The sequence below is a fragment of the Antechinus flavipes genome, chromosome 4 (genome assembly GCF_016432865.1).
Source record: "Antechinus flavipes isolate AdamAnt ecotype Samford, QLD, Australia chromosome 4, AdamAnt_v2, whole genome shotgun sequence".
In the NCBI taxonomy this organism is placed as follows: Eukaryota; Metazoa; Chordata; class Mammalia; order Dasyuromorphia; family Dasyuridae; genus Antechinus; species Antechinus flavipes.
In genome coordinates, this window is record NC_067401.1 from 212,114,360 (window position 1) to 212,127,132 (window position 12,773).

Below are 12,773 nucleotides of genomic sequence, written 5' to 3' on the forward strand. Positions count from 1 at the left end.
CTTTTTTTTCAGCTTATTTCACAGAAAAGTAAACTGAAGCAAGCAGAATTAATGACTTGCCTAAGATCACACAATTGGTGTTAGGACAGATTTTCATTCATGTGTTCCATACTCCTGGCTTGACACTCTATCCACGTAATAGCCTACTTGCTCCCATATACCAAAGACTACAAATAAATTTCTTGGGAGAGATGGTATTGTATCTGAGGGAGAAGGAAGAATCTTAGGAAATATTTGAATGGAGCTTTAAGAGAAACAAGGGAGGAAAAGAGGTATTCTAGGCATGGAGGACAACGTGTATAAAGGCACAAGTGGTGGCTTTATAAGTAGCAAGAAGAACAATGGATGCAAAAAAAACCCTCAATGTGGAAATATGATTATATTTTGTAATTGATTGATTGGATGTATGGGATAACCAAGAGGAAGGAATCCTAGGTTGTGTTCTTGACAGAAAAACAAAGAATCCAAGGAGAGGGATGAAGTTTTTTTTCTTTTTCTTTTTCTTTTTTTTTGGGGGGGGGGGATAATGACTGATTATATTTTGGACAGATAATGCACACTGACGTGATTTAGATCCAGAATCGAAGAGGAGGAAAATAGTGGGTTGCAAAGAGGTCTTAAAAGAGGGAAAGAGACCCATATGTGCAAAAATGTTTGTGGCAGCCCTTTCTATAGTGGCAAGAAACTAGAAACTGAGTGGGTATACATAAATTGGAGAATGGCTGAATGAATTATGATATATGAATGTTATGGAATATTATTGTTCTGTAAGAAACAACCAGGATTATTTCAGAGAGGCCTGGACAGACTCACATGAACTGATGCTAAGTGAAATGAGCAGAACCAGGAGATACATGGCAATAACAAGATTATACTATGATCAATTCTGAAAGACATGGCTCTCTTCAACAATGAGATGATTCAAATCAATTCCAATTGTTCTAGAGAGAAGACTGTGGGAACTGAGGTGGTTCACAACATAGCATTTTCACTCTTTTTGTTGTTTGCTCGCATTTTTTTTTTGCTTCTCTTTTTTTTTTTTTGTGCAGCATGATAATATATATGTATACATATATTGGATTTAACATATATTCCTACCATGTTTAACACATATTGAACTACTTGTCATCTAGGGAAGGGTGTGGGGGAAGAAAGAGAAAATTGGAATGCAGGTTTTGCAAGGGCTAATGTTGAAGAATTGTCCATGTATATGTTTTGAAAAGTAAAAAGCTTTAATTTAAAAAAAAGAAGAAAAAAGTGGGCTGGATTACCCTTAGAAAAATGTAATGCTTTCAGAGACCCTAATTTTCTTCCTGGAAACAAAAATCTTTTTTCTTTTAATAACAGTTATTTTAGTGATGCTGTATGTCTATGAGGCTTAGGATACTACAGTTGCTACAAAATTAAAAATCAAATAAATGGTGAGGGAGAGGTTTATGGAAGGAATAGATAGACTGCAACATAATACCAACTGAAAATTGTGCAAGAGACATGGACATAAAGGATGTTATCGGAGAGACATATGATCACCTATGGGTGGACTATCCAATCAACAAAAGTAAGGAATTATTGAGAGAGACTTCATGCTGTACTCATGTTTCACACAAAGTCAAGAGAAGTACAGAAAAGCCCTTAGTGAACTGGATGGACAGAAAGGAAATGGTGGAGAATTGTTGTATAGGATGAGAAGCCATGGATGGATTGTGATCTGCATAAACAAATGGAGTACAGTATGATAATTGTAGTAACAATAGCTAGTATTTACAAGACATTTGCTATGTGCCAGAAGACACTTTACAAATATTATCTCATTTGATCCTTGAAACAACCTTGGGAAATAGGTGCTATTATTATTCCCATTTTAAAGTTAAGAAAATTGGTGCAGACAGAGTAATTGTCTTACCCAAGTTTACACAGCTAGTAAATATCTGAGACAGGTTTGAACTCAGGTTTTCCTGACTCCAAACCTAATATTCTATCCTTTGTGCACCTGTCTATAGATGAGATCATAGCAAAATGAAGTTAAAAAACTTCGCATTAGTAACTTAATTTTGTTTATTTTTGACCAGACTTATGATTTCATTGATATAGAGAACTCCCAGAGAGGAGGCTCTCTTTTACCAATATAGGTTGGCAATTCCTTTGCAATTTAATTGTCTTCAACAATCAAATGGTTCGTTGAGAGGCTGTGACTCATTTAGGGTCACATGTCTGGTATGTGTTAAAGGGGGAACTTGAAATTTAAATCTTTCTGCCTCATAAATAGGGGTTTTCTCTACACTATGGCAAACTGCCTTTACCTTCTTAATGTTATAAAGAAAATCCATCATAAAACTTAAGGCAACATGCAAATGTGAATGATTATTGTTAAGAGTCTGTTATAGGCAAAATTGCTTGTAGAACTTGGTTTATGGACTTCTTTACTCCCTTTTATTTCCCAGCTTTCTCCATACATACTAAATCCAGGGCATTCTTATACTGTTCTGAGGTTCTCTTAATCGGGAAAAAATCAAGTAACTCACATCAAGATTTAATAATGTATTAGGTCAGCTATGCCTGATTTTGAAGTAGAACCCCTTGGAGAAACAAAGTTTAATAAAAAAGAATTATTCCCTATGGGTGGATTTTTGGCATGGCCTTTGGGGAGCCAGGAATTGAATTCCACAGAATTGAATAATTTAAAATTGGAAGGAGTCTCAGTTATCATTTAATTCAATCTATATCTAAAATGGATTCTCATTAACATGCATAACAGATAGTAATCTGGCCTCTGCTTAAACACCTTCATTGTGATCTTTACTAGACACTTTCCATATTCAAGGCACTTGAATTGAGGAGACTTGGATGTTCTAATTCTGCCATGATCTTGAAAATGGCACTTTTCCTCCTCAGGCCTCAGTTTTACCATCTCTAAAATGACCTTTATATTTGACACTGGAATTAAAAGTTGAGGAAGGTTTCCTGTAGAAAGCGGAATCTTAGTTGGGACTTAGAAGAAGCCAGGAAGGTCAGTAGTTGTAATGGAGGAATGATTACACATGTAGGTAGTGGTGACTATATGGTATAGGGAATGATAGGGATGGTGATCAGGATAGGTGATTAGATTACTATTTTCAGTTGAAGACACTTCAATAAAGAATCCCAGGCAATGAATTAGTGTTCTACTATTCCAAAGTCTCAATGCAGAGATGCATAAGGTTACCATCCAAAAATCCATCTCTCTTTTTTCTCTACCATTCTTCTTCTTCTTCTTTTTTTTTTAAATAACTTTTTATTGCTAGAACCCATGCCAGAGTAATTTTTTACAGCATTATCCCTTGCATTCACTTCTGTTCCGATTTTTCCCCTCCCTCCTTCCACCCCCTCCCCCAGATGGCAAGCAGTCCTTTACCTGTTGAATAGGTTACAGTATATCCTAGATACAATATATGTGTGCAGAACCGAACAGTTCTCTTGTTGCACAGGGAGAATTGAATTCAGAAGGTATAAATAACCTGGGAAGAAAAACAAAAATGCAAGCAGTTTATATTCATTTCCCTGTGTTCTTTCTTTGGGTGTAGCTGCTTCTGTCCATCTTTGATCAATTGAAACTGAATTAGCTCTCTTTATCAAAGAGATCCACTTCCATCTGAATACATCCTCAAACAGTATCATTGTTGAGGTATATAATGATCTCCTGGTTCTGCTCATTTCACTTAGCATCAGTTCATGTAAGTCTCACCAGTCCTCTCTGTATTCATCCCACTGGTCATTCCTTACAGAACAATTATATTCCATAACGTTCATATACCACAATTTACTCAACCATTCTCCAATTGATGGGCATCCATTCATTTTCCAGCTTCTAGGCACTAGAAACAGGGCTGCCACAAACATTTTGGCACATACAGGTCCCTTTCCCTTCTTTAGTATCTCTTTGGGGTATAAGCCCAGTAGTAGCACTGCTGGATCAAAGGGTATGCACAGTTTGATAACTTTTTGAACATAGTTCCAAATTGCTCTCCAGAATGGCTGGATGTGTTCACAATTCCACCAACAATGTATCAGTGTCCCTGTTTTCCCACATCCCCTCCAACATTCCACATTATCTTTCCCTGTCACTCTAGCCAATCTGACATCTACCATTCTTCTTAACCAACATCCCAATTGAACTCTCCTTCAATTGAGACCTTCAGAGTGTCCTTTTGCTTATCACTATTTTCTTCAAGTAATTTAGCCTTTTAATATGATCCTGGAACAATAGAAATGAAGTTGAAATGGCAAAAATCAACAGCAATGTTTTTAAATTATCTAACCATAAATGTGCATGTTGTGCTTTTTTCCCCTTTTCTGTTTCTTAGGATCCAATCACCAACATCTATATAAATACACCTTCGATAAAAGAAAATTATCGAACAATTACTGATGGTGTGATACACAGATGTCCAAAGGATTTCTCTTGTATACTTAAAGGCATTCAAAATTCTCCGCAAATACCAGGAAACATTGAGATCATTGTGGAGTTGTTGCATAATATTTCAAGAGTGTTGTCTGAAGATGTTGATGAAGTTAAGATGCAGGTGTGTCACCTTGAATATTTTCCAAAATTTGGATATAATATATCTGGAATGAGAGGTATTTGTGAGTTAACTGGCCATGTTGCTTCAAATATCCTATATAGTAGTTTTTGTTGTTGTTGTTGTTGTTGTTGTTTTTTTTTTTGGTGAGGCAACTGGCGTTAAGTAACTTGCCTACGATCACACAACTAGTAAATATTAAATATCTGAGACTGGCACCATCTAAATTTTTTTTCCACAAATGATTATAATACCAACAGCCAATATTTATTTAGCACTTACTATATACAAGGCACTATGTTACATTTATTAACTCATTTGACCCTCACAGTAACCCTAGAAAGGAGGTACTATTATTTTCCCTTTTTTACATTTGAGGAAACTTCAGAAAATAGTAAGACGACTTGACGCAGATTTTAAATTCAGATCTTCTATACTCCAGCTTCAGCACTCTATCCACTCAGTTACCTAGATATAGTTATAATCCCTCTGATACATACTCATGCACTCTTCTATACAACATGATTGAAAAAGAATTAAACATTTCCAAAAATATATTACTCAATAACTAGGCTATATATGATCGTGGCTCTTGTTGAATCATTTCAGTTGTGTCCAACTTTCCATAACTTCATCTGGAGTGGTTTACCATTTCCTTCATTTTATAGATGAGAAAACTGAGGCAATTGTTTAATCAAGATCACTCAGATAAAAAGTATCTGAAGCCAGATTTGAATTTATATCCTCCTGACTCCAGGAATTCTATCCATTAGTTGCCCCTATGATCATGGAACATGAATCATATTGTGTAACATGACAAGGACACAGCTGTGCAATCATGAGAAATGCAGGATCATAAGAATAGCAGTAGCAACAACAGCTAGCAATTATATATTGCTTTAATGTTTGCAAAATGCTTTAAAAACATTATCTCATTTCCTCTTCACAACAACCTTGGGAGGTAGGTACTATTATTATCATGCCTCTTTTACAGATGAGGAAATTGAGGCTAAGTGATTTATCCAGGATCACAGTGAGGAAATGTCTAAGGCTGGATTTGAACTCAGTTTTTTCTGATTCTGGATCCAGGCTCTCTCTTCTGTGCCATCTAGTTGTACCTAGCTGGTTCAGTGGGAAGAATACTGGCCTTGGAGAGGCATGTGAAGAATACAGTGCTGGACTTGGAGTAAGAATTCCAATTCCAATTTTGGCTCAAATATTTTAGTAGTTTGTGTGACTTGGAGCAAGCTGGGTTTCAATTCCCTGGATTTCAATTTCCATATCTACAAAATGGATGCAATAATACTCATAGTACTTTACCAGGCTTGTTGAGAGGCTCAAGGTAGACAACAAATGCAAAGTACTTTGCAAACATTCAAGTGCTTTAGAAACATCTATTGTTGTTGCTGTTGCTATCATTATTATCATTACCTTGTTAACATATAACATTCTTTTATAGAGCTACAGCATCATAGCAAATCATATTCTGGACAGTAGAAGCATCTCACTCTGGACCTTCATTCCTGAAAGAAGCAGTTGCTCTATCCTGTTGCAGTCAATGATTTCATTTGTGAAGAACTTTTTCCTAAGAAAGCGTTCTCTTGACATCTCAGAAGAATTCATTCACATTCTGGGTATCAACATATCAAAAGATGCCCCCAAAGAAATTCTGAGTTTTTCCATGAAGGTGAATGACACTGACGATAAAGTCACTGGCATGGTGCTTCTCCCACAGGAAGAGCTTCAGAAGCTGCCCTCATCTTCCCAAGCCATTAGTATTGCCTTCCCCACACTAGGGGCCATCTTGGAAGCCACCTTTTTTGAAAATGTCACTGTGAATGGGCTCATTCTGTCTGTCATCTTGCCCAAGGAATTCCAAAAGGTCTCACTGGTTTTTGAGAAGATCAACAAATCTAGAAATGGCAGAACCCAGTGTGTTGGTTGGCACCCGACAGAAAATAAGTGGGATGAGGAAGCCTGTGAAATGGCCCTGGACAGCTTGAACCAGACTCTTTGTAGTTGTCACTCGAGCAAGAGATTTACTTCTTTCTCAATTCTTATGTCACCCCATGTCCCTGAAAGCCCCATTCTGCTTTACATCATGTATATTGGCTTGGGTATCTCAATTGGTAGCTTAATTCTTTGCCTGGTTATTGAGGTTATAGTCTGGCACCAGGTAACAAAGACAGAGATCTCATACTTACGCCACATTTGCATTGTGAATATTGCTGCCACGCTTCTGATGGCAGATATGGGCTTTATTGTAGCTTCACTCTTTGGCAGTCTAGTGCAACACCATAATAGTTGCGTGGCTGTTGCCTTTTTTATTCACTTTTTTTATCTTTCTGTTTTTTTCTGGATGCTTGTGATGGCACTCCTCATCCTTTATGGAATTGTGATCGTTTTTCATACTCTCCCAAAGTCTATTGCAATGACTTCTGCCTTCTCAGTAGGATATGGATGCCCATTGATCATTGCTGTCATTACTCTTGCTGCCACCGAACCTGGCCAAGGCTATGTGCGACCCATGACCTGTTGGCTCAACTGGGATAATACCAAAGCCCTACTTGCCTTTGTGGTCCCAGCCTTGGCCATCATAGTAGTGAACTTGATCACAGTAGGAATAGTTATTGTAAAGACTCAGAGACCTTCCATTGGCAGCCCCATAGCTCAAGAAATGGCCACTATAGTGAGAATAAGTAAGAATGTTGCCATCCTCACACCATTGCTGGGACTGACCTGGGGCTTTGGAATAGCTATAGTCATAAAAAAAGATTCTTTGGCATTCCACATCATCTTCTCATTACTTAATGCTTTGCAGGTATGTATAAATTCTATTGACATTTTAATGGTGAGAATGAGAAAGCACAGAAAGAACACAATGTAGTAATATGGAAAGAGGGATTGATTTGAAGTCAGAGCATCTGGGTTTAAATTCTGGTTTTACTACTTTTTATATGCTAGCATTGGGCCTCAATTTTCTCATTTGTAAGTTGATCGTATGCTCTCAAAACTTCTGACTCTAATTAAATTATACTAAGGAATTTTATGGAAGGAAGTTTGTGGGGCCAGATATGTTAGTGGACAATTCATAAATTAAAGCCAATTGAGATATTGTAATAGTGAAATTTTATAATGTTAATAGTGGTATAAAGGTACCACAGCATAGTTGATAAAGTGTTGGATTTAGAGTCAGTCTGATCCATTACTTTTCCTTCTATGTATTTGGAAGCTATGGGTACTTGATATAGTGACATCTATTAAAAACATTATTTTTATAGTTTAATGGGCTGATATTGTGATTAATTGTGATTATTTTATTCATATTTTTTTATTCAATAGTATTTTATTTTTCCAATTACATGTAAAGTTACTTTACAATATTCATTTTTGTAAGATTTTGAATTTCCAATTTTTTTCCTTCTTCCTCTCCCTCCCCAAGACAGCAAACAGTTTGAGGATATAAGTTATACATGTTCCATCATTTTTAACATGTTTACATATTTGTCTTATTGTTATTCATATATTTTTATGGGGTATAGATGATAGGAATAATCCTGGTACAAGTTGTGATCTTGCTATTATTCTTTTATATTTTGTGTTCTATGGACAAAATAACTATTTTTTGTAATTAAATGAAAATTTTACAATTTAAACTTGTAGTCTATAGAATTCACTGAAAGCATCCTTGGCATAAGTATAATAGCAGATAAGACAGGAAAGATGACATGCATCTCCTTTCCCCCTCTACATGACTTTGATCTCAGCTAGATCTCTGAAAACTTTCCATTAAATGTAGCTTATCTATTATGGGAATTTGGGATGGTGCCATATATTAAAAATTTTGTTCTTAGATTTTTATGAATCAAAGTTGTATCTGGGTAAACATGGGAAAGTTTGGTCTGCAATGTAAGTCTGGTTTCAGCTCAGTTGGGTTGTTTTAAATGATATTTTAAAGTTTGTATTTGTGGTATGGCAGAAAGCTTCTTTGAAAAGATTTGTTATGGAGAATAATTAAACTACTTACTAATATTTCCATAGCACTTTAAAATTTCCAAAGTTTTTTTTAAAACAAAAATCTCAATCCTATCCCTCAGCTGCTAACACACTTTACTTCCAAAACACCTTATCATTAACCACTTCCCATTTGTTTGTATTTATTCTGTTTATCTTTATGCATGTATGTTGTTCTCCCCTTTAGAACATCAATTGATTAGCAGCAAGGATGGTTTCATTTATTGTCTTTGCATTCTTAGCACCTAGCATAGTTCTTAATAAACACTTACCAATTTATTGATTCTTAAGCTCTGTGAGGTAGGTACTATAAGAATTATTATCCCTATTTTACAGATGAGGAAACAGTCAAGATTATACTGGTAAATATTAAGGGTAGGATTTAAACCCAAGTCTTTTGTTGACTCCAAATTCAACACCCTTTCAGGCAATGGATCAGAACAGAGACCTTTAAGTATATACTAATGATAGCAATTGGGAGCACTCCACTCATGCTGCTCATTATGGGCTTTATAGTCAAGCTTTTATGGCTAGTTATTTCAAGCATATCTGCAATACTTTAGCTGAATATGGACACAATAGGCTTCTCTGATACTTCTTGTAGCTCCTTTCATTTTTTATCTATGAATTCAGAATCATATTGAAAGTTTGGTTTTTGCTTTTTTTTTTTTTTTGTTTGTTTCTTTTATATGGAACTCTGATTTCATTGGTATAGGAAACCCTCATGTGGAAACTTTGCCCATTAATGAAGATTGATGATTCTCTTGTAACTACTAGTTCTAGAAAGCTGCCTGATGGGAGTAGTTTAGTATCTTGCTCAGGTCATACAGTTAGTGTATATGAGAGGTGAGACTTGAATCAAGGTCTTTTTATCTACTTTGTCATATTGTCTCTCTTATTTTATCAAGCTTAAAAAAGCTTGATAAATACTTGTTTTCTTCCTCTCTTCCTTTCTTCTTTTCTTTTTCTTTTTTTAAATTTACTTTCTTCTTCACTCCTTCCTCCCTTCCTCTTTTCCTCCCCTCTTCTCCTCCCCTCTTATCCATTCTCTTCCCTCCTACACTCCCCCTCCCTTCCCTGCTCCATCCTTCCCTCTATGGCAAACTATTGTGTTGGTCCAATATAATTATTCTTTGCCTCTCTTTAAAAAGACATCTGAAAAAAAAAAAAACAGCTGAACACATTTTGATCTCTGGCATGAGCCATTTTAGTAAGTTTCAAAGATTGAATAATATTTCATGTGTGATATTGTTTTCCAAAAGGAAAAAAAAAATGGTGTAAATCATTGTATTTATTATTTTCCTTTTTTGTTTTGTTTTCATAAATACTTCTTTCCCTTCCTTTTTCCAAGGGCTTCTTTATCTTAGTGTTTGGAACATTCCTGGATCAGAAGGTATTGTAGCTAGTTTTTGTTTTGTCTTTTAAATTTATGTCACTGATGGTCTGTTTTATCTGCTCATTTTAATCATTCTTTGGTAAACATGTCCATGGTATCATATGTTCAATGATGATAAAGGAAAGCATAGCACAAAGCCCTTTTCTAATATTAGAATGGTTGTTAATCAGCATACAGGGACTTCTGATGTAAAATATATATGTATTATATATAACAAATTATACTTATTTAATAATATTAACTTATTTGATAACTATGTGATATAAATCACATAGTAAATAAATAATATGAATTATAAATATCAATATATTTAGTACATGTTATGCTTAAATTTAATTAAAATAGAAAAATAAATTTAACAAATTTATTATGTACATAATATATATAATAAATTATACTTAGTTATTTAAATGGATTTTTTAAAAAGCCCCTTTCTTCCTAATTTTCTTTTTTATTTGATCGATTATCATTCTCCTAATCACCCAGAGTAGAAGCCTCAACATCACCTTTCACTTATTCTTCTACTTCACTTCCATCATCCAAAAAGTTTTGTCTATTCTATCCACCTCAATAATAGCTGTCATGCCTGTTTCTTCTTTTTTTCATCATGACTATCAAACCTATAATATGTGACTGTATCTTTCTGCAAACTTTAACTAGCCTTCTAAAGGTCTTCTTTGCTTTCAGCCTTATTCTCTATAATCTATTCTACATACAGTTGCTAAAATAATACTAATTATTTACAGACCTGATCATGTTACTTCTTTTTCATATATCACTTGCTTAAAAACAACAACAACAACAACAACAACAACAAATAACTTGCAATGACTCTCCAGCACTGACAGAATGACCAAACTCTCTTACCTGGATTTTCAAATTGTTCTCAGCCTCCTTTGCTAGTTTGTCATTTAAATCCTATCTCTTAATCATAGTTCTTTCCCAGTGTTTTGTCCTAGATCCTTTTCTTTCTATTATATTCTTTTTCTTGGTAAGCTTGTTAGCTTCTATGGATTTAGCTATCATTTCTATGCAGATATCATATACACCCATATATACGCATAGATTATACATATACATATACAGATATTTGCATATATATAATATTTGTCTAATTATTTGTCTATCAATCTAATCTTTTGGCTCTAAATCTTGAATACTATTATCTTTCTTTTCATTTGCTTCTCTTGGCCCACCAACTTATTTTCTATCTACCTATTTACCTATCTATCTGTCTGTCTGTCTGTTTCAGTCTCTTTCCTGGACTTCAGTCCAATAACATCAACTGCCTATTAGACAGTTCAAACTAGAAGTTTCACAAACATCTTAAACTCAGCATGTCTAAAACTGAACTCATCTTTCTATTCAAATTTCATCTTCCAAACTATCCCTTTTCTATGGAAGGCACCACCATCATTCCAATTTCCCAGATCCATAACTTTGGTATTAGATTGGTCTTCTCACTCTCCCTGTCCAATCTGTTGTTAAAGTTTGCCATTTCTACTATAGCTCTCACATATAACCTCTTTTCTCTTCTCACACAGAAGCACTTTAGTTGAAGCCTTCATCATCTCTGACTTAGAAGATAGTAATAGTCTCTTAATTGTTCTCTCCCTCAATTATTCTAGTTCATCCTGCACAGTGAACAAAGTAACTTTCCTTAAGCACAGATCTAATCTACTCAATAAATTCCAGTGGCTTTCTGCTACAAACCTTCTCTGTTTAGCTTTTAAGTTTTAACCACCCTGGCCCAAATCATTCTTTTCAACCTCACTGGACATAATTTCCCTTCCTTCACTCTTGCTTCAAGTAGAGGTTGGACTAAATGACTTCTGATGGCTCTTCTACTATGGAGATTCTATAATTCTATTATAGAAAGAAAGGGTTAGATGAGGACATAGTGATCCAGGTTTCTTCTTTTACTAAGGAAACAGGTTGAGCATAGCCCACAAGTATGGATAAATTTGCATAAGAAGAAAGAAGCCAGGGGTTGGTGAGGAAGTCAGGGGAAGTCAGGGAAAGCAAGTGAAATGACCAATCATCTATATTGAAGATCTAGAACTAAAAGTAATCTCAGAGGCTCAAAGTTCCATTGTTTTTGCATGTCAAGACGGGATGTCATTGTTTCATAAGCCCCTTTTAACTTATCTTATAAAATAGGGACTTTACCCCAGTGAAGTTTTTCTAGTTTTCTCCTTACATCAATTCTGAGTATGTTGGATAAGGGGTTTTAATTAATACCAACTGATGAACTATAGAGAGGATTTATAAATGTCTCTATGTCCATGCTCCATGAGGGTCAGTAGGATACAACAAATATATGTAAATATAAAATGTATGCCAAATAGTTTAATGAAGAGAGTACTAATGGCTTTTTTTTTTTTTAATTTACAGATAAGAGATGCTTTAAAGGTCAGAATGTCCTCTGTAAAATGGCTGTCCAGACTATCAGAGGTAGAAATCTCACTCCATTTAAAGTTATCATTTCTCTACTTTTAATCATGTTCAAGCAGGTAGCCATTGATTTAAAAAAATGAATTTAAAAAGGGATTTTGATAAGATATCAGAGATAAAATGTCCTAAAACATGAAAATGAGAAATCTTTCATGAAAGTTAAAAAAAATAAGTAAGGAGGTGTTATAAAGGAGAGACCAGTTTAGGGATGGAAGATATTTTGGTGTCTAGAATCTTTAAGTGCTCTTTGCTCCTACAATTTGTGTAGGAAAGAAGCCAAGGTCTTTGCAGAGAAAAGTCAAGGTCAGGGACAGGAAAGAACACTTAGATAAGCCCCTTCTTTTATTTGTCAC

At 35.0% G+C, this 12,773-nt stretch overlaps 1 protein-coding gene across 2 annotated transcripts in view; it reads left to right on the forward strand.

Annotated features, from left to right (window-relative positions):
- The window catches only part of ADGRF2 (adhesion G protein-coupled receptor F2), a 32,122-nt gene that overhangs the window by 17,592 nt on the left and 1,757 nt on the right, over positions 1-12,773 (forward strand). Inside the window, exons 4-7 of one of the 2 annotated variants that reach the window (XM_051997114.1) lie at positions 4,341-4,559; positions 6,016-7,377; positions 9,922-9,963; positions 12,361-12,420. In XM_051997114.1, coding sequence (XP_051853074.1) covers positions 4,341-4,559; positions 6,016-7,377; positions 9,922-9,963; positions 12,361-12,420 — 1,683 coding nt within the window. The remainder of the gene's footprint in view (positions 1-4,340; positions 4,560-6,015; positions 7,378-9,921; positions 9,964-12,360; positions 12,421-12,773) is intronic. The other variant, XM_051997115.1, reaches the window with a different exon arrangement.